This window comes from Ammospiza caudacuta, chromosome 2, assembly GCF_027887145.1.
Source record: "Ammospiza caudacuta isolate bAmmCau1 chromosome 2, bAmmCau1.pri, whole genome shotgun sequence".
Taxonomy (NCBI): Eukaryota; Metazoa; Chordata; class Aves; order Passeriformes; family Passerellidae; genus Ammospiza; species Ammospiza caudacuta.
Window position 1 is genome coordinate 30,029,477 of NC_080594.1, and position 23,684 is coordinate 30,053,160.

General features: G+C 40.1%; 1 protein-coding gene across 2 annotated transcripts in view; it reads right to left on the bottom strand.

Annotated features, from left to right (window-relative positions):
• GSK3B (glycogen synthase kinase 3 beta) overlaps positions 1-23,684 on the bottom strand; it is a 149,808-nt gene that overhangs the window by 68,913 nt on the left and 57,211 nt on the right. For both annotated transcript variants that reach the window (XM_058822208.1, XM_058822217.1), the window contains exon 3: positions 133-216. In XM_058822208.1, coding sequence (XP_058678191.1) covers positions 133-216 — 84 coding nt within the window. The remainder of the gene's footprint in view (positions 1-132; positions 217-23,684) is intronic.

Consider the following 23,684-nt stretch of genomic DNA (forward strand, 5'->3'; position numbering starts at 1 on the left):
CTGGGCACCATTTCAGAGTTTGCTCAGTAGTAAATGTCTGATATCTTCACATTTCTGCCTCCATACATTCACACAGTCCAGTTATACCCCCAGACAGTTACCAGGATGCATCCCTTTGATTTTTGTTCTTACCTTCTCTCCACTAGAGTAGAAGAAATAACGCAATCGGACAATGTTACAATGATCCAACTTTCTCATAATCTGGAGCTCTCTGTTCTGAAACAAGAGAAAAGCAAACAATTAGAAAAACTTTCTGTGGAAAAGGTAAGGTACCATCATGAACATTTTAACATACAGATACAGAAGTTGACAAACCAAAGAACAAGTAAGTTGGAAATGCAACAGCTTTCACATGTTTATTAGTATTTATTGCAATTGCTTTATTATTGAGAATATTGCCACCTTCGACTACATTTTCTCTCTAAAATAAACATCCAAAAATTCATCAAGTAACTCCTATTTGCTTTCCTAAGAATTACCTATTTGCATTATCAAAGGGTCAGTGGTAAAAGGCAAGAAGACATTAACTTTTCTTTTTTTTCCTCCGATCTTATGATACTACAATATATCAACCAAAAGGATAGGAAGCCTATCCCATTTGAATACTGTAAAAACAATGCAGACATTGTCAAAGCAAACAAAATTTTCACCTATATGCCTCTACAGTGCAAGAGAGGTTTGTAATCAAAGATCCTTTCCTCTGCCATTCTTTTTGCAATACCACATAAAGCACCTGAAATTGATGAGGTAACTCAATTTCCACTTTTGTTCAACCAAGCTTAAACCAGTTTAGACAAACAGAATAATAGCATTATTTTCCTATTTTATATCAACCTGAAAAAGCTGTTAAAGTAAAATCAGTTCATGACACGTAAGAAACTGGGAAACTTACTGCCACATCCATTGCATAAATAATGCCTGAACAAATGAATGATCTTGCAGCCCAGCAGAAAAAAACAAATGAAGTTTTGAATTGCAGGTAGGAGTAAAAACAAGCAAGTAAAATTAGCACAGCTATGTTTGTCACACTTCATTCCACAGCTGTTGCTACAATACTTCTTTCCTCTAGTCACATTTACACATCGCTGTTTTTCCCTTCTCAATTAATACGCAATCTGCAGCTACAAAAATAGAAGGCATTCCATTTCTGACTTTGACCGTGGGATTGCTAATCATATATCCTAAAAGAGCAAGAACTAATACACTAGACTAATTCACTGTTCTTTACTGGCATCATTAACTATGGCCAAGTTCAGAAATATTTGGGAAGAGAACTCTAGCCACCACACATTTTCACACTTAAATGCACAAAGCTAACACCCACTTTGTGCAGTGCTGCTGTCAAAACAATGATTTCAGATGCTGTGTTATCAAAGGGTCACATACGGTGTCTGTCACTACAATTAATTATTAAGGAACTCCACAAGAACCACTCAGAGCTTCTAATGTGAACATGCCTACAAACTCTGCTTTTAATTCCTCTAAGCCATGTAGCCTTAAAAAGAGGTGCTACATAAGATGCAGCATCATTAATCCTATCAGCCCTGCCACCCGCTGACTGAAAAAATACTTCAGAATTAGGCAGCTCTTTACAAACACGAGTGCCATCTCACACACTTATCAGGTGGCAATTACCCAGCCAGTGGTTAAGGAGAAAGCAAGTCCCTCCCTGAGCCTGCCTGGCCTCTGAGCTGATTAAAGCCTAAGACCATTCAGTACATACCACCACAGGCCTGTTCTATACTGCAAGGTGAGGAGAGAAAGTAAGAGAAAGCAAGGAGAGAGGTTTTCATGTAGCTCCTGAAATCTTATGGTGTGAATTTGTGAAAAAGGAGTATAGGCTTCACCACATCACCTTGTCAATATGCCTCACATCTCACAGAGTAAAGCATTATCCTGGTAGGAACAGGAGCTCACATATTCTCCACTTACTCATTCTTTATTAAATCCATCTTTAAAAAGTTAATTTTGGCAGTCATGGCTGGGATTACTGTGCTGCATAGCACAATTTGAACTTCAGATCAACAGAATTCCCTCCTCTTTCTGGTCCAAACCACTGCTGGCCATCTCCCTGGACCTTACAACATGGGGCAGATTTCAATCAATGAGTGAAAGCAAGGATGAGTTGAGATCCCACTGATTACAGAATCACCTATTATGACAGAAAATCAATTTCTCATGTTGCCTTTTACAGCATTTTACTATAGGACTAAACCTAACACTGCAGGTTCACTTCAACCTAATTCCACCAGCATTTCATAGCCCAACATATGGCAAGTCATTTATTTTTCCCTTTCTTCAACTGACTGTGAGATGGGAGTAATAGCTTTTATCTCATGGATTTACTGGAAGAAACATAAATACATTAAGCATTAATGTGCAAATATTATTTTGGTAATATCTCTACTAGCTTCTTAAAATACCCATACATACTCCAAGTCAGGTTATTGCTTCGTGTTCTTTAGAGAGGGTGTACGTGCTGATTGGATACACTGGAAAAAAGAAATCAGCAGAAGTTATTCTAATGCTAGGCTGAAGTTATATTTATACTCTAGTATCTCATCCGAGTACAAGCGCAGTTTCTGCCTACTGTGATGCCTTCCACTTTGATCCCTCTCCTTCGGCTCTCATCCTGACCATCTGCTGCAGCTGCACAAAGAGCGTTTCAAGAGGTGCTAATATCAGGGATAAGTCATAAACCAGTTACACAGTAACCTATATCTTGCACCCTGTGACTAGGCAGAAGGAAACATATCTAAACTGCAATCTTAGCCAAACAGTCACCTCAGCTATCTTAAAACCAAACTGATTTCTAATCACCACTCCCTGGTGGAGTTAAAACTGGAAATACTTGAACAATTGCAAAGCTCAAATTGGATATGGCAGGTGAACAGCTACTGATGTTCATGTTCAAGAATTACTTTTTTCTCAGATGAATGTTTCAAGTAGTCTCACTTTACTGTATACTTCCCTGTATACATCTTAAATAAGTAACAACCTTTTCACATTAAGATGCGGGCTATTAAATACCAGTGCAGAATTGCATGGAGAGGAAATATCAGATTATAACCAGGGAACCTTTAGTGAAATGAACAGTGACAGATGTCATGCACCAAGTGCAGGAGACAAAATGCACGTCTAAAGATAATGCAAACTAAAATAATTTCAAAACATGCTGATGAGAAAGGCTGACAGTGCACATTCAAAATACAGGGTACATTAAAACCTAAGGCTCATGCTTATCCTTAACTCATCATTTGTTTTCCAAGAAACATGGATGCAAAGTCAAAGACTCAAAGAGGAGGAAGTTGTTATACTTGCCTGTTCTCCCAGCCATTCAACATGAAGGAAAGGGTTGAGTTTTCTAACTGAACGAGTGCACCAGGCCTGCTAAGCACTGCAGAAAGCAATACCCTTCAGCACCAGCCTGGAAACAGCAGAGGACCCAGCAGACACCTGCTGCCACCAAAACGTGCTGCTGTGGCACATGTTCCTTTGAGGAGCCGCAAACCAATGGGACTATGAACAGATTACTCAGCAAAGTTTCTGCAGCTTAATTTCTTTATCTAAAATAGATTTCTTTATCCAGAAGGCAAAGGCTGCTGATGCAGACTGCTCTATGATCAGTGCATTTAAGCCCTTCACTAACCACTAAAACAGATGCCATGTGACAAAACCCTGTTCATCACTTAGGAAGACAACTTTCCTAGACCAGACTGCCTCTTATCTGTTCATTAAATTGAAGAAAACTGGTTGGTCATCAAGGTTAAAGATTTGGTTAAAGATTGCCAAGACATCAGATTTAGAACTTCAAAGCACAGCCAATAAAGTTCATGCAGGAAGATTCGTGCCTTCTCTCCTAGGTTACATTCCCAATCCCTCAGAGCTGTACTAATGCTGCATGTGATACCACCAAAGCAAGGTCATTCCTGCCTGTATTACTACTGTAATCTGCTATTACAAAAGAGGATAACTGTCACTCCCGGCCACATACACTCCCTTTCCTCCCCATCCAGGGATTTCCAGAGCTAAACCAGTTTGCATTCATGACTCTTAGTCTGATTCTTTGCTTCTCCCTGCCTCACACCCTCCCCATCCCCTTCTCCCTCCCCTTCTTACAGCAGGGGATAAAATGACTGGCTCATCAGAGATGAGGCTTTATGGACTTGCAAGTTCCTGAACTGCACTAGAGCAAATGAAGTTGAAAGGTTTTGTACAGCTCATGTCAGCATGACATTGTCAATATGCACCCAATGAAGTGGAGAAATATAACCTGGATCCAGTTTGGAACAGAGTGCCTCCATTTCCTTAGGTGAAGGACATGAGGGGTTTTGATTCTTGTTTTCCTTCTGAATCACCTTTTTAAAGTCTCAGCAAGGTTCTTTGAGGACTATGTTCAGAGCAGATGAAATGGGAGAAATTAGGAATTTATATTTTTGCTTTCTGTCACACCAAGGACATGATCTGGTTATTTCAAACAGATGAAATTATGTAAGTCTTGAACTTTTAGAGAAGATATCTTTTAGATGGAAAGGCAGGATAAGCTACCAGTCTAATTCAACAAGTACCTTTAGCATCAGACTTCCAGCTTAAATCAAATAGGAACGGCAACTAAGGTTAATGCTTATTTTTGCACTTTTTAAAGTAATTGTTTTTATTCTTGGTGTAATACCTTCAGATGATGAAGCTCAATACCTTGTGTTCTATCAGATTTAAAAAATGGAAAATGGAGCATAACTGCAAGAACTGTGGCATTACAGATAGATGGAAGTAGTACAGGTAGATACAAATTTCACAGTATACACACTATTCCTGCTCTTGTATAGGTCATGATTACTGTTTCCTCCTTTTCCCTGCTTCCAACATAATCTTCTCCATTTAACCACATTTCTTATCCTTCATAAAGGTTTTTCCACAATGAAGAGCATGAAAAGAAAGCCATGGGCAAACCGGGGAAGAAACCAGCTTCCAGCAGGAGGCATGAAGACAGTGATGAGCCAGCAGGGCTTGCTTCTTCCCACTTCTACAGCCCAAATGACTCATCACATCCACTCACCTTCACCTGCTGCACTGCTGAGCCTGCCCTGACAACAAGCTCAGGCTGAAACACTGAGAGATTCGAAGCATTTTTTATCCAGCAGCAAAAAACCTCTTTATTCTGACCCCCTCCCACCACAAGAAAAAGGCTGGACTCCAAGCACAGGGAAGCAGACATATGCTGAGAGGATTTTCAGTGTGATCCTAGCCAACTTTGCTTGATGCCTTGCAGAAACAGCTGCTTGCACAACAATGAAGCCACCCCTCCTAAACGAAGCTTTGCAAAACTTACTGAATTAAAGAGACTCAAGATCACAGAGAATGCCATTTAAATACCACCTTGCAGGTTACCAAGGGGTAACCTGGGATCACAAACCCCAGCATATTTAGCACATTTTCACTAATATTGTTACTGAAGCTCCAATCCTAGTGTATGTGGTTTGTCCTAAGCTTAGTAGTCAGTCCACAAAATACAAGCTGTACTGCATCTTCTCTAAAACCTCCTGAAGTTGCCTGACCCATTCCTCCAAAGATGGATTTCAAACTCCATCAATCACCAAAGTGCTTTTAACACTGTCCTGCTGTCAGCACAAGTATTATAGAAACTACTCTCACTGAACTGACTTTACCAGATATATGATAATTCAGGCTTTTTACAGAATAAAGGCCAACTCCTACATCCATCTTGCCCCGTTATATCACAAACACATCAGTACTTGGAGGCAAAAGTAGTGCAGAAGTGTAACTACAGAAGCCTGGGCTGGGAATGTGTCCATGCTGGTCATCAATAGCTACCCACCCATGTTAAGTCCATTTTTTAGGCAAGCAACTGAATGCAGAGATAAATGTCAACAGGGATCACAGTTTTCCTCATTTACATTTGAGGTGTGGATGAGGACAAAGCCTCAGTCTGCCCCTCCTGTCAGTCATGGCATATTTACAGCACCAGCAGATCTAATTTGGGGTGGTCTCCATTTTTAGCACACCTATTAGTCTCAAACTCACGCAATCATGACCTTTAATCCAAAAACAGGGGACAATGCCAACAAACAAATACTATCTATTAAATATCTGCATCTATGACATACCAAGAGCTGTAATGACACAGCACCACCACCCAGTTCCTGCTGTCCCATCAATGACTGGTAAATACTTTGAGCCCAGCAGGTCAGAAAGTCCACATACCCTGTCCTGCTGCAACCTCTACCAATGTGTAATACATGCACAGAAGCAGTTTTGAGGGTTAGCAATTGTAGAAACACTTCAAATTTATGACCCAGGAAGTCCTAGAAATGTAGATCAACTACCAATGTATATACTGCTGACGTTATGAGATTCCCTAAGGAAAACAAAAAACAAAGACACAAAACTAAGAAAAACAAACAAAAAATTGGTGATAGCCATCAGCAGTTTACAGTTCAAATATAGAATTGCTGCTTTAAATACCCTCACCCTCCACCCCTTCCTTACATCTCTTCCTGCTTGCCATTCACAGGAATCCCAAAGGAAAAACCCAAGTACCTATACAACATGAGAACAACAAGTGCATGTGCACCGTGCCACACAAGGGGCATGAGCAGAGGAAGCTGCCAGGGGGTCCAAGATACAAAATGCTTGTGTGTGCACTTCTGTGCAACTCGGCACATTGTGGTTGCATCATGCTGTGTTTTGCTGCATAACCAGAAGGAACCAAAGGCTCCAAGCCCAGCTACATCTTGCTATCAAGATCCACAATGTTGCTGCACTTTTTGCTGTTTTTCATCCCCTAAACTCTGCTAATGAAATCCTGAAGCAGCAGACAGAGGCGCTCAGCACGGCCGCACCGCAAAGCGTTCCTGATCCGCCGGCCTGCAAACACCCAGAAGCAGGCACAGGCACAGAACGCCCGCGTCAGCTGTATTCTGTCCAGAATTTATTACTGAGCACAGCGACCTTCAGCCTTGGCAGGCCTGCAGAGCAGGGCCAGAAGTGTCAGCGGCAGCAGCAGGCAGGACCGGCCTGAAGAAGCCAGTGGGCAGAGCGTGCTGGGCTGAGCTGGAGCCAGGCCAGGGCAAGCTGAAGGCACAGGCTCCAGGCAAGCATAGGTGGGGCCAACAGCACACTCCCAACCTGCAAAGCCTGGTTATTAACAGCTCCACTGAAATTAAAGTGTGGGCAGGGGCTGCAGGAGTCAAAAATATGCTTTCAACTAAAGATCTAGAGTAATGAATGAAACAAAAAAAAAAAAAAAAAATCACACAGCTACCACAGAGGTGGGCTAGTTTTCATTTGCCCCTTCAGAACTAGACAGATTTGAGCCACAACCAGGCAGTAATGAGTGAGCTGACAGGTGTACTAGATGAAAATCTGAGCTACTAACACACACCTTCTTTTCACCCTATTGATTCCTTCTACTCTATTACTGCTCCCAATAAGCTCAGGCAATACATCCCTCTCAGGAAGAGACCACATGCTCCCCAGTTCCTAACTCTTCCCCTAGATAGTCAGTAATGGCAAGTGCCATATTATGTCATTACCAGGCTGCTCTTTCCAACACAGAACAGTCCTTAAGCAGACAAGTTGATCTTCATACAGCTATTACACATAGTTTCCTATAACTGGAAACAGAAATGGCTTATTTGTGTTCTTAAGAGATAAAACAAGCCTTGATCTCTCCTGGGAGAAGAGAAGAAAAAAAAAATCTGACTTTTCTTTCCTTTTCTTTCTGTATCTCAGCAGTTAATTGAACAGTGAAGATGAATTCATTAGCTCACTATTGCCTCTTTGAATGGAAGTGGAGTTTAAGAGCCTCTCAGGGACTTAATACCATCTCTAAATTCCTTCCAGCTTGGGAAGCTTGAGACTAAACTTGGAAGACAAACTGATTTCCAGCATCGTGTCACTTCTAGACCACAACCTGAAATTAACTGAATAATTTTTAAGTGGTTGTTTCAAACACTGTGACCTGATAAACAGCTCAGTTCTACACTTCTGTTCTATAGCATCTGCTGTGCTCTGCCAGCAGCAGGGCCAGGTGCAGGAGGAATTGTAGTGTACCCAAGAAAAAAGTTAGAAAACCAGAATTAAGTCTGAAATTTGGAGACATTGCTCAAGTCCATTATAAGACTGAAATAAAGTGTAGTAGAAGAAGAACTGAAAGGAAAAGTATTCTGTAAAAGGCAGCCCTATGCTTTCAGAGATAATAATAGCCATTCTTTTTCAGTGGAAGCACAGAGGGTCTCTGTTAAAACACTCTTACAGTAAAAATCCTTTTTCTTTCATAGAAATAGCAGTGAGATTTTTCCTCATGTTTTGATTTTTAACTCTTTAACTACAAAGAAAGTAAGCATAAAAATGCTTTTAACATCAGTCCTCAGGGAGTCTGCAACATCCACAGAACCTTACACCTGCAATTGTAACCAGAACAGGTTGCGATTAATCGACTAATCAACTAAGTTCCAATCTCCCACAGGCATAAGACATTTGCTGGGTTGCTAATCACTATGTTATTAAACATTAATGAAATGTTTTATTACTCTTGGCCTTCTCTTCTTACATACGATGTAGCAGATGTTTCATGCAAACAGATTCCAAAGGACTTGCAAAACAAAAATTTCTCCTCACCATCAAAAAAAATTTTATTTATTTAGGGAACAGGTAAGTACTGCTTCCAATGTTTATTTTTTCTTTGTCTCAGGCCTATTGCTACATGACATGAAAAAGCCTGATGTTATAAGTCGTGTGGGGCTTTTATTTCAACCCAAATTACTCCCTCAGACCTGAGAGACAAGGTTCAAATTAGAAGAGACAAAAAGGGAAATGATGGGTGGAGACTGATGAGGGAGTAAAGGCAGAGTGGAACTGGCAAGTGGAATTAGCCTGCAGATGATTATTTAGCCAGCAGAATTAAATTTTCAAGAAGTACAATTTCTTAATAATGAGCTCCCAAATAACTAAGCTTTCAAAAGCATAAGCATCCCCTGCTGAATTCAGAGGTTGGGCACCTCCTCCTCTGGGGCTGGGGGAATGGGAGAGGAAATTCACTCCAGTAGTGAAGTTCAAATTGGAACTTACACACCTTACCTTGTGCACACACAATAAGCTTTTCTCCCCATATCCACGTTGGGTTCCCCACCCCCTGGTATGCTAAGTTTGTCATGAGCAGATAACAAAATTTATTAGCTATTGCTATAGCTAAGAAACCATCACACGTGAATACCAGGTCTAGGATAAAACTAAAATAATAAATACCCTACCAAATTTCAGATGATAGCCTGACATTTAAGAATGCTTCAACGCTCCTTCATAATTTTATATATAAAAGCAATTCAAGCTTCCCCAAATATATATCTTCATATTAAAATGCAACAGCACATTCTTCCCCAAGCTGCAGCATAATTTCACCAGCTGACCTTTGCTAGATACAAACAACCTATCATACACTTGGAAAGGGAAAGCAAGCTATGTCAAAGTACAAATTTACTATAAGCTGTTGAAGAATTAGTGTTCCAAGTTTGATAAAACAGGCTATCAGACTTTGTGCTTGAGGGTTTTTTCCTTAGTCAGCATTGGTGCCTTTCAAACATGGTCCCATTTTTCAAGAAACCATTACCTTCAGTAAAATGGTATCAGAGCACTAAAATGAAAAGATTAGGAAAACTTCACATTCATTTCTAGCCTAAATTGCCCCAAAAGAAAAAGTACAGAGAAAAGCAAGTTTTAGTAACTATTTGCATAACAATGTGTGTTTTTAATGACAGATTTAAAAGCAGAGACACAGCACTAAGATTAGATTCACAACTTAGTCACACTGAAAAGGAATAGAAATTTCCAAAAAAAGAAAGGTGCAGAAAGAAATTATTTCATATGCCAGGTGAACGCCATGAATTTAAAATGGCACACTTTCAGCAAATTTCAAAAGGCTACACTACCACCTCATGGGCATCCAGTTTCAGAGTTCCCAAGCACCAGATCCAGCTAGACAAATTCAGGGCAGGGACAACCTAATTACCACAAAGCCCAGTCCTTCTTCCCCCAGTAGGTGCAAAAATCACAGAATCATGGAATGGTTTGGGTCAGCAGGGACCTTTGAGATCACCTAGGTCCAACCTCTGCCATGGGCAGGGGAATCTCCCATTACCAGGTTGCTCAGAGCCCCATCCAACCCAGCCTTGGACATTTCCAGGAACGAGGCATCCAGTTTCTCTGGGCTGCCTGTTCAAGTATCTAACCACTTGCACAATGAAGAATTTCTTTTTAACATCTAATCTAAACCTAACCTCTTTCAGCTTAAATCCATTCCCCCTTGTCCTATCATACATGCCCTTATAAAAAGTCCCTCTCCAGATCTATTACAACCTCCTTCAGGTGCTGGTAAGCTGCCCTAGGATCTCCCTGGAGCCTTCTACAGGCTGAACAGCCCCAACCCTCTCAGCCTGTTTTCATAGGAGAGCTGCTCCAGGTAGCTTTGTGAGCATCCTGACTTCCACCTCGCTTCCAGAATAAAATGAGAACTTGCACATAACCCTGTAGCAAGTAAATAGAAGAGAACCACTGAAAACAAGAGACTGAGGGAACAAAGATGACTTGGTCAGACCAATCATCTTGGCATGACCTCATCCAAAGGTCTGTCAGCAGCCATCACCAGATGCTTCCAAGGAAGTTCCTAGTCATCTGGAACCCTAAAACCTGAAGACATGGACATTTAACTTCTCTTTACTGAACCTGTAAGTTGTTTCCAAAAATGCAATTGTAGAAGGAGATAAGAAGCTCAATGCAAGTCAACCACAAATTACATCAGAAGTTGTTTCCTACACCACCTTTCCAATGGACTATGCATTCTTCTGTATTTAACACATAGTGCTAAAGAGCATTCTCATAAGCTAATTCATTAAAACGTCCACTGTTAATAATAATGCAAGTGGCAAAACCTTCACTGACCTTGCCAAATATTTCCCACTACATGATCTTACTTTCATGGCTTAAGAAGATCTCCCACTACACACATCATGAAAAACAGACACGCTGTGGAGATGACCAGGAGTAGAGTAATGATCCTGCCCCTCTACTCAGCTTCACTAAGGCCACACTGGAGTGCTGTGTCCAGTTCTGGGCTCCTCAGTCTAAGAGAGACATGGAGCTCCTGGAGAGGAGCTGCTCCTGGGGTGGGTTTAGCAGAGGGCAACAAAAGTGATGAAGGTACTGGAGCATCTCGCTCATGAGGAATGGCTGAGGGGTCTGGGCCTGCTCAGCCTCGAGAAGAGACAACTAAGAGGGGACCTCACCAGGGTAAGTACCTGAAGGGAGGGTATAGAGAGGATGGAGCCAGGCTTTTCTCGGTGGTACAAACCATGAGACAAGAGACAATGAGTACAAACTGATGCATAGGAAGTTGCACCTGAATATGAGGGAAGAATTTCTTTACTGTGCTGTAAACTACGCACTGGAACAGGCTGCTCAGAGAGGTGGAATCTCCCTAACTGGAGATACTCAAGAATCACTTGGAAGCAATCCTATGCCATGTGGTCTGGAATGACACTGCTTGAGCAGGGATACAAGAACAGATGACCCACTGTAGTCCCTTACAATACTGCCCATTTTGTGATTCTGTGAATTAATTTCCTTGCCCCACACCTAACCAGTGAAAATATCTTTTTCCCATTTTGTTGAAATCAAGCTTTCTACAAAGGGTGCTGAGAACCTTTTGTATTCAAAATCCCAATGGTATGAAATAATGAAGATTACTGTCTGCTGAGGATGTGATACTGCCTGCCTTGCTTATGTAAGCAAGACAGTATCAGTCCCTACACATTCTGCACATAAGGTTAGGTTAAAACAAGAGTCACTGCATCTTCTGCTCACTGTCTACTTACATTCAGGAAAACTCAAATGAATTTTAAAGGTGAATAAGTTAAAACTTCCTACATTGTTTAAGTGGACAGCTGAATTCAGAAAGGTCTCAGACACATGTGTTTCTCTTGGAAAGTTCATTATCTACTCAAGAAGTCAGCTACAGCATTATCACCCACAAGCAGATCTACGCAGACAAGCCAGTAGGACAGCATGCCACAGCTCAGTGTTCCACCAGGAAGGGACTTTCTACTACCACCTGCACACAGCGTTGTGCTTTTGGACTGTGTACAGGCTGTTCCCACTAGCAAGGAGGATTCTTTCCAAGAGATATTCATCAGTTTAAATCCAAACAAGAGTCCTTGCACTGTTTATCCTTCCTGCTAATTGATGGCCTTCATGCTGCCACAGAAATTGTTCAATGAACACACTGACTCTGTTATGCCTCCAACACTCCAGGCAACCCTCAACATGCCCTAGTTTCTCCTATGTCTCATACTACTTTCTTGTCCTACTAGATCTGTTAGCCCTGCATGAAAGCAGATAACCTTTATGCCTGTTATGCAGTTACAGAAACAGAGTCATTGCCTACCAGGAAATCCAGCATACTATCTACAAACCATGTCCTTTCTTGCCCTTATGTTGACTTAATTAAAAAAGGAAAAAAAAAGATAGATAGCACCAAGTTCTTGAGTATTTGCTGTGGCTCTTCAAATGCTGACTCCAATCAACCTGTTGTGGTTTCCTGCACGCTGGGAAAGAACATTTCCATTCCATATGTTCTCATAGTCCTGCTTTTGCAGATATCTAAGTGACAAGCAGATAGGGTTAATAAATCAAGTGTAATCAAGGAACCCCAGGTCTCACAGACAGGCAATTCTAGTACAGGTTACTGTGATACACTACCAGAAGAATCTAACCTAGAAAGAATATAGAAGTACTTTTTAAAAAACTACAGAGCTTCTAATACCATTGCCTCAACTAAAGATTATCTGTTGTTGTAAGCTGTTACCACCTTCTAATTTTACAATTCAGAATTGCTCATTATTTTTAAAGTATGTTCAGCAGGGCACTACAAAGTAAAGAAGTATTATCCTTATTTTTAGGAGTTCTTCAGAAAGCTGTGCTCACTTTAGTTCTCCTGCTCTACATCCTGTTACGCCTGCCAGACTTCATCTGAAATGCGCTTACAAAGTTGCTCAGCATCAGAAAATAAAGCAAGTCCATCCACATAAGATACTGAACTGAATCTTCCTAATGTTCTCTAGCCCGTGCACTACATTTTGGAGTAGCAAACTGCTATGTCCTCATTTCCACACCTGCACACTTACTACTAATTCCCATGGTAGTCAGCAACACATCTTTTCAAAGGTTCCTCTATTATTTAACAGCAAAACTGAATTTTCCACTAAAGTGCCCACAGAAAATGTCAACATCCACTATGAAGTTTTACTCTAAAAAGGAAAAAAATAAAAGAAAGTTAAAAACCCTCTTCTGTCCACTTGCAGGAAGAGCAGTGCAACCAGTGGACAGCTCTGCAAGCAGTATTCATGTCTCACTGCAACACCCCTATAAGCTCCAATGTCCCCCTTCAGGGACTAAGCAGCCTGCAACTAATTACTTCATTTACAATCAATCAACATGCCTACCCTGTTAAACTCATCTGGTATAAATGAGATGCCTGTGTTCAAGCCCAAAAAACTTGGTACAACCTTCATGACTCAATGTGCCTGCTGAGATGAAAGGAAGATGAATGCAAAAGGGCCTGCCAACTCAGTCTGATAAGCAGATCCTTGGACATATCTTTGAATGAAGAAAAAAAAGAAGATGAATCTTTAAAAGACATCAAGTTATAGATTCTGTCTTCATCATCTGATAAAGCTTAGGAGGGAAAACAAGGAGCTTTTTGTGACAAAGTGATTTTTGAAATTAAAAAACCTCTGAAATTAGATCCAGCTGTTGTTTTCCACATGCATTGTTATGCTTCAGTGATTCAGACTGGATGTTTGTATTTTGACTAGTTAGCTCAGGACCTAAGTAGTCTAATCACCATGGCTGGGACTTTCAAAGGAACAGCACAAATGAAGATGTGAAACGAGCACCTTTGTTGGGCCTGTAACAATTAGACCTGGCTTCAAATCTTAGAAGAACTAGGGAATACAGATGTCTGTAGTCTGCTTATTTGCATCATGACACATATAAGAGCATCCATTACTCATCTCAGTTCACTGTACTAAGCACTACACAAACAAAAACCCACCCTGAAGAAAGCAGACTGCCTTCTCCTTAGTTAAAAGTCTGTAACATGTATTTAAAATATGATAAACATCACGCCTCACATTTCACCTTGAAGAAGAGTGAGTCCCTTCTTTGCTCCTGGCCAGAAAAACATTACAAACGCTCAACGACCACGTCCTTGACATCACTCACTGTATTTTAAAAGGAGTATCAACACCATGCCAAAGCATCATGGACTGTAATTAGAATATTCATTAATAGAATAAGTTTCTCATTGCCTTTCCAGAAACATTTTTTATTTTGGGTTATTACATGATACAACTCTTACAAAACCACTCCAATAAAAATCAGATTCATTTTTATTTCCTGTGGTAGATCATACAGGTGAGTCTAGGTCACCCAACAAAACCTCAGTCTACATTATCCTTCAAATTTAATCTTCCAATGTTCAAAATGGATCATATTTCACTGCATAATGCAGACAGAAAATGTGATGGAAAAAAACAAAGTGGAACAAAAAGCCCAAACAAGTTTTCCTCAACAACATGCAAAGTAAAGTAGTAGAAAAGTAATTATTTGTATTGTGTATGCTGAAAATAATTCTGTTGGTCACAAACATCTCACCTTCTCAGTCATCAGGGACCAGGAAGTATCCAAATCACAGGAAAAAAAAAGCAGCGTTGCTTATTTTAGAATATGCTCAGTCTAAACTGTCTCTGTACTTTAGATGCTTGACAAAACATTTAGAAGAGCTTCCTTTTATTGTTTTCCCATGTCTTGGTACTACTTTTCCAAAAAGCAATGGGCAGTGCAAATATTGCCTTTAGCAGCAAAGAAAACAATTACCCATTCCATGGCTCTCCAAGTTCCAAACACTTCCCAGAAGGAACATGCCATTTGGTTATAAAGACTCAGGTCTACTCAACAAAACAAGTGGAAAACAAAAATTATTCCCATTTTTACATTTACTTAAACCTTCCTCATTTTGTTTGCTGACTTTGAGCTGATCCTCTTCAAGGAAGAGACAAAAAAACCCTCAATTACAGCTCAATTAAAAGGTTTTAAACAAAGCCAAAAGGGTTGAACTACAGCACAGTGCTGGAGGGGACGGCACAGCTGTATTGGTGACACAAAAATGAGAAGATCTGTCCCTCTTCTTTGCTTCAGGAAGACCCCCCTGAGCAGCAGGTGGATCTCTTCTGTCCCTTCTATGACTAGCATTTTATAGGTTATCCCTTCTTTCCCCTCAAGCTTAATAGCTGCCACAGCAGGATATTTGAATAACAAATACTGAGTTCAAAAAGGACACAGAGGTTGCCACTGCCTGATTATCAGCCATGCATTTTAAAGACAAAAAAACCCCAGTGTTCCCTGGCAAAAACTGAAGATAAATTATTTAATGATATATTCCAATCATGCTCCAAGACTGGAACGTTGCACCAAAAATAATTTAACCAAGTAAGAATTTAATAAGCAAGTGAGAGCCACAGGTAGGTAATGTTGCTAGATATAAAGACTATTTAAGCTAAATCTTCCGTAGCCAGGCAATCTCATGCTGTGGGATTTCCAAAAGAGAATACATAATGGTACAACCAAGAGCCTTGAAATATCTGCACACCCCAAACATCCAAGTAGTCTCAAAAGCCCCATTTTGATCCCATCAAACTAATCTTCTATTTATACTCTCCACAATACTCTTCCCTAATGAGGAGACAGGTGTGGAAGGTTCCTCCTGGGACACCATTTCCACCCAACACCTGCATTCATGCCCAAGCTCCCTACAGCAGCAGCATTACCAAGCTCTCAAGAGCATTAGATGAGCCTGCTCTCTGCCTGACCATCTCAGCATCTACTCTAAGAAGAAAAAAGACCAAACTAGCTTAGAATTTATATACAGCCTCATACACAGTCAACCACTAAATCACTGATCTTCAGAAGGACTTCAGAAATTGTACTGTGACTTTTTAATTGACAAAGTTCAGGCTCCATTCACAAAACAAAGACTGCCCTCGATTCTCTACTTGAATTGGCTGCACACTTAGAAAGCTCTACTCCACTGCCACACTAAGACTGTCAGCATTAAATATTTTCTTTTTAGATGAGAAAACTCAAATCTGCTCCACCAGCCTGTGATCTGCCAGTCTCAAAATGCAAAGATATAGAGTCTCCTATATACTCTCCTAGAGTAGTGATCCTGAGAGGCTACCAAAGATCTCTCCATAAAACAGTACAAAATGAAGAACATTAAAATCAATTTTTACCTTTGTTACACAGACCTACAAATCCATGCCATAATCAAGGCTCCCTCTAATTAGTAGGTGTGACCCAGATGTAAAACTGATTTATAAATATAAAATGGAGAGGTTATTTCTACTGCATGCAGGGTTACTGTTTTTCTATCCCAGTCCTTCTCAGGCACTTAGAGGCAGCAATGTTAAAAAGTCAAAGGAAAGGAAATTATCTTTCAAAACGGAACTTAATTTGACCACAGTCAGGAATTCTGCAATGTCCAAGTACACTCTTACAGTTATAATGTGCTGACAGCATGTGGCTGAGTTACATCTATTCATGTGCTTTGAACTATGCATTTCCATACCTTGATGGGTTTGGAATTCTTTTAGACTGTACTCTCCACTCTAAAGGTCATTATTTCAGAATAGCATCCATTTAACCTGTGTCTCTCAAAACAGTCTAGCTAATTTGGGAATGTATATACACAGAATATATATTTCATACACTATATATATGTATTTTATGTGAACCAGACATAGGAACTCACTTCCTTTAGAAGACCTGAGAGACAAGAGGAAGTAAACCAAAGCATTATTGGAGCAGCTCTATGAGTTATCTGGACTAGTGGGACAAAAGACTTTTCATAAATCTATCTTCCAGTTCTTTTTGTTCGTCAGTAAATTCACATAGGACAGACAGATTTAATTTTAAGTTATTTAAGTGAGCAAGAGCAGAGAAAACTGACAAAACAGGTATCTTGTTTTAAAGTCCCATCTTGGTCCTAGTTTAAGGAGTACCACAGAAAAACTCACGGAAATAGAAAAGCTCAGAATCCAAAATAAATGCACCACTTAAACTGTGGTGTGGATCTATAAAAGGCCTCATGCAAACACCCACGGGGTAGGAGCAGAAAAGCCCTCTTTTGACTCCTCCCTTTTCAAAGAACACACTCCTAGGGCCTATTTCCCTACTAACATGTTGGTTTGGTTTCCCTACTGACATGTTGGTTTCCACATGGCAACACGTGGAAACACATGTCTAAACACACACAGAGCACGTCTGCAGATGAAGAGCTTTTCCTCCTCTATCCTAGGCCAGCTGTAGCTGGACGACATTGCATTCCCTGGACATTCATTATCAGTCCAGACTCTTCTGCTAAAAAGCAGAAAACTGAAATCAATGCTCATAGTACAAACTCCATGTCATCTCACGTGCCAAACTGAAGATCTATTTTGTACTAACAGCTATTATGCATCCAGTTCAGCTGTCAGATTTGAAAACATCTGCAGGAGTAGCCATAACTACAAATAATTTTATTGTACAGACTTTAAAATAAAACATAGTTAGAAATATGATTCTTAGAATTCTTAGATGTTCTAGGCCACTGAAGTATGCCCAGGAAGGTTACAGCTGATACACTGAACAGTGCACTGCTTTCTTCAAAGAAAAGCAAGAGCAAACAGTTTTTTTATCCATTAGGAAAGTTTGAGAAAATTGGAAAATGGAATGAAATTGTTGTGAGTGAAAATTCAGATCTCTACTGAGCCTTTTTGGTTGCTGTGAACAGACAGGTACTGCAACTGCAATTACAGTTAAATGATAGGATTGGCTCCTCCAGTAAGCTTCCAGGAGACAGCCAGATCAAGTACTGCTGTAAGAAAAGCTATTATCTTGGTAAGTGTCTCTGATAATCTGGATAAAGTAAGTTGGGCCAGAGCTACAAATCTGGCCCCTATACAAAAGTTAAAGCATAGATTAGAAAAAACCTCTCTGAAAGCAACCATAGCCCTCCAGCTGTTTAGAAGATGGAAAAACAACCTGAACACATGCCCAGGCATCTCCCATTCTGGAAATCTTATCTGATAGCCCCAGTCTTAAAGAGGGACTGTATTCCCTTAAATGAGGACAGCTAGGAGTAAAAGGCAGTCTTCATCAGGCTCAATTATCTTTCTACTACTGGTTTAACAAATGTTCACAATATTTGCTGAAGTCACTGAAAAATATTTTCAGCCTTCCATCCCCACTTCTGATCCAAACACAAAACATCTCATTAGTCAGAAGACAGATCTATTGTTTTAAGTGCACTTTCTAGCTATTTAACAATAAAATTAAGGCACCCTTAAGAGAGTAAAACCTCCATGATAGTCTTATGAACAGTGATTCACTATTCCTCAGATCTTCAAAGTAGCTATGATGTGCAAGCCCTCAAAGACTTGAAAGAAAGGTGCTTAAATGTTACTAATTCTCATCACCATGTTTTTCCTTTGTGACTTTTTATCCCATGGGTGCTTTCAACTCAACTGAGATGCAGTAAATAAAGGGATTCTTCTAAGAGAAGGCCTTAGAGATTAATGTTTGAATATTCAGTGATCCTTAGATGGAGATATGAGATGAGAGAATGCATCTAACTCACACACAGATTAAATTAAAAAAGGAAGTTCAGTCCTTAGTTCAGAGGAAACCTGTGCAGATAACAAGAGGTCACAGTGAAAGATAACCATGAATACATCAGAGTAAATCCAACCTCTACACTGTATTCAAAACTTTAAACACTGACTTAGATGAAGGTAGCATTCATATTCTGAACCTCTGTAATAACTTTCAATTCCCTTCTAGAAAGGGGTCAAGTAGGAGGGAAGAGGAAGATCTGGAGTGACCTTATTGCTCTCTATAACTACTACAAAAAGGAGTTTGTCCCAAAGTGGGGTTGGTCTCTGCTCTCAGGCAACCAGCAAACCCAATGAGAGGACACAGTCTCCAGCTGAACTAGGGGAGGTTTAGGCTGGACATCAGGAGGAATTCCTTCAAAGAATGGTTATTAAAGTTTGGAATGGACTACCGAGGGCAGTGGGTCACCACCCCTGGAGGTGTTCATGGAAAAACTGGATGTGGCACTTGGTGCCATGGTCTAGTTGACAAGGTGGTCATCAGTACAAGGTTGGAATCAATCTTGGAGGTCTTTTCTGTGACTTCAATATCCACCTGTGTGCTTGAAAGAATGGGTCCACAACTCAGGCACATACAAAGGAAGTCAAGGCTTCTTTGAGATATCCAGCAGCAACAATGGCTTCTCTTCAACCGTACCTTTACCATTCCCATGACAAAGCTGTGGTACACAGAAATAGGAGTCTGGAAGATGGACCTGCTAAAACATTAAAAAGCAAGAGGATCCACACATCCTGTCTGAGCCCAGCAAAGGGAAAACAAACCTGCACAGAAGAGACAGTGATACCACTTCCCTTAAAGCTTTACAACTGGGCTGCCCAACACATATCAAGAAGATGGGTGTCAAACTCCTGTCTGCTTGTCAGTATACAGACATGACAACCCACAGCCCAAGCTTACAGACTGCAAAACAAAACTTGTTTTATATCTTCTTTCAGTCACATTACCCAAGTAACTTGAGTACCTCTCTCCTCAAAACAGCTCAGATACACCAAAAGTGGCCTTAATAGACTGAAGCCCCCTGAAATGAAGCCTTTTTTTCCCAGTATAATGCTACTATCTGTTGTATCTTTACTGGCCATCAATAACCAAGAGCTAAGAAACAAGCTGGGGGAAGTCAGAAAAAATGGAACTAATTCAACCCAATTTGAAGTCATATTCTTACAGTGGTCTGTTAACCACTGAGATTCTGAGAGCAAAAGAGACAAATCATTAATCAACAGGTTCATTTTTTCACATGCATATTTACAGAATTATACCTTCAACCATAAGCAGAGACACAAAACCTATTAAGAAACAAACTGGATCAGCTCTAGATTTCTGAATGCTTTAAACAAAATTCTCTTGAAAAGTTAGCAGAACTTAAAAACCTAAACACCTAGTCATTTTTCAATGGAAAGTCTTCCTTGTGGTTTTACATTTTTCATGGGAGCTGCTATGATCAAAGTTGCAATAAATGAGGTAACACAAACAGCAGATATGGGCTACTTTGAAAAGAATCTTTTTATACTTAGCAGCTTGATATATCTGAGGCAGGACCTGAAGGAAAGCTGTTGCTTTGAGAAGCATTTCAAACAGTTCACAAAAGTACACACACCAGCAGAGAAAGAAAGAAACCAGAACCTCAACACAAACTTATTTTTCCATTCTGCTGCTTTATTGAGCTTTAAGGCTCAAATTAAAACTAAGACTTTACATATTAAAAAGCAAAAAAAACCCAAAAACAAAATAAAACAAAAAACCAAAAACAACCCCCCCCCCAAAAAAACCAACAAAAAATGCCCCCCAAACCAGTAAACAAAGACAAAGAAACAATAAACATGTAAATACTCACAACACCTATTCCTTCCTAACTAAAAACAGGAAAGACCACTGCCTACAATCGAGTGGCCTCAGCTTCAGCAATGCAGTGCTTCACATTTATGGACCATTAGGGCCCTAGTTTGACATCCTCTCACACTCCAGAAGATCTGCCTATTTAAATAATTCACACAGCTAAGCCAAGGGCACACACGGTTGGATGGTTAAACCAAGGCAGTCTCTGAATGATCTGACAGACTGGATGGCATGAATGGTTCCCATTACAGAATTTGGCTTTCTCTTGCTGCACACTTTATGTCTCTGTGAGCCATTAACAAAAAATGTGATGCCCAATCTAGACTGAAAAGGTGCAGGAGGAGTACAAACTCTCTTCATCACTTAGATTTCAGCAGCCCAGTGCTAAAAGCAGAAACATCAAGTATGCAATTCAGATGCAAGAAATTTAACTGCTTATTCTCAGTCAGCTGTGAAATACTTCTAGCAATTCACACATTCATTTCATAAGGATTTCTTAGAAACCTTAATGGAATGGCAGAAATAACAAAAAATAACTATTTATGCTAACATGCCTCTGTGCAAAAACCAATAATAAGTAATGAGACAGCAACATGACAGACTCTTAATCTGAAGAATATTCCAATGAAAATACTAACAACAGCAGTGCAAGAATTTTTATGCTACCAGTATTTTCTTTTCAAGCATCACAATTAGGCTGTGTCACTTGAGGGCCTGCACAGACACATAAATGAAAATAATTGAAAATACTATGAACCTTTTAACTGCACCTATTGATGCTTTGCATAAGAACCTATTATTACACATTTTTGGAATAGAAGCAGAAATTTAGTATAGATCTGTGAAAGCCAGGCCACTGTCTTTTGGAAATTTTGCGATTTGAAAGCACTTTGGCCCCAAAGTTTGTGAGCAGCTGCCTTATACTGTTTTTCAAAGAGAAACATCCCTCTCACACCTGTTAAACTTTTAACTGAAAAAAAAAAATCCAAAATCCACCACCCCAAAAATATAACTTTCCTTAAGAGTTGGTTAATTAAAGTAAACAAATTAAATTGTTTCACAGATTATTGACAAACAGCACATAGTTTGTGAACTACTGACTCAAGTATCAGGTAATTGCCCAAAATTGCATTACTTAATTCCGCACACTTAGTATGGAGAACTACTTTACTGAAGGCAGAACTGCAAACTGAAATTAAGCATAAATCTCTAGGTGATATTTCATTTATTCCCTTCAGGGACTTACCACTTAGTCCTACCAATACTATTGCTGTACATTACACTGAACTCTAGACACACACACTCTAAAATCCAGAGCAATTCAGAGGCCCTGTTTAAAAAACACGGTCATGCAGGAACTGCAATGTCAAACTGAAGAACCACTGAACTGCAACGAGGGAGTAGAAAGAAGAAGGAGCATTGCAAACTATCTTTACCATCACAGAAGCTGTAAGATTCAACTCTTCAGCACTGATTTAACACTCAACTTCTTTCTGGTCTGGACCAGTGCTAGGAGGCTGACTTGTCATAGTAATGGAAAAGGAAAAAAGAAAAATAGGCGACCCCCCTCTAGCTTTCAAGCTAGCTTCAAACCTGGACAAATGCATCTCAGCTTCCTGACAGAGATCTAAAATTGGCAACTGAGGGACATATTCCAGACCTACACATTGATGGCCCTCTACATTCACAAAATGCAGCAAGAGCCTAGAGGTTACAGTCTCTTGGGACTCTCTTTAGTTTCTGAATTTTCAATTTCAAGACTATCCGCTAGCTCTTCTCAAAGCACTTTTTGAAGAAATCATGACTAAGGAATTATACTGCATGTACCAAGAGAAATATATCACAATAGACAAGCACAGGTAGATAAGGGATAAGCAGGCACCAGGCAGAAGCATACAGTTGAAAATGTTGTTCATGATTCAAATTTCAGGAAGCAACTTCCATACATCCCTTTCCTCTTGTTGCTTGTTCACCACTGGGATCAGTGCAGACTGGTATTTCTGAAGTGCCCCCTCCTCTCTTCCCTCCCTTGTTTGATTCATTATCAAAGTAATAATAAATCAAACAAGCTGCCACCACATTGGGCTGCCTGCAGTAAGGTTGCTTTTTTCCCCTCGGTCACTGCTGAAGTGAGAGTATGCATTAATGAGAGGGGAGTGGCAGATTTCAGGGAACTCCACTGAGCAGGCCTTGGATCTGGACTTGGGCAGCCAAGCAGTGATTGCAAGAGCCCAGCAGAGCTGCACCCACAGCCCAGCTCTCTGAACACATGGGATGGTCTGCTCCTACAGTGCACTCAAACCATTCAGCCAACACACTTTCCAAGCTCCCTCTGTAACTTGTAGATTATGTGGTCCAGTATTTACTACCTAGATCAGGCATTCCCAAAGAGTAGCACTCCCTGGAGAAATTGTATGCTGCTCTTAATGTAATATACATCTGTCTAGCTTCCAAATCTGCCCAGGTAGAGGCTGCCATCCAGCCTGCAAGAATTTACACCTCCTGCCAACATAACATACACTTCTAGATCAGAATGTGAAAAAAAATGAGAGGACTGAAGTGACAAATGATGGGAAAAATTAAGGAGCTTAGACCAAAGGTAGATGATGATGTGTAGCTGGGATAAAAGTTTGGGATAAGAATATGAAAAAATGCATAATTGGCTATTACTGCAGTTGTGACCCATACAAATTATGAAGTTTAAAAAACTATTTTTAAATTAATGCTGTCTCTCTGCAAATCTATACATGGACTTAAGCATTAATTACACCTAGATTAGGGATATTAAAGCCTCCAGGTATTGGATGTTCTCAGCTCATATTATCAAATGTAGACAATTAATTCAGAGTCCAAACTGGAAACACCCTACTTAGCTTTTCAGTTCAGCGGTTTTGCTTTAACAAAGGGCTAATATTCAAGAAACAATTTTTTCTATCATTTAAAGAAACACTAAAAAAAGATATATAGTCAGGTAACAAAATGTCACTAAACCAACTATCAAAACAAAAAGCAATCAAAGACCAACATTTTATTCTAGATGCCCAAGAGAGATTAATTAAGATGTCACA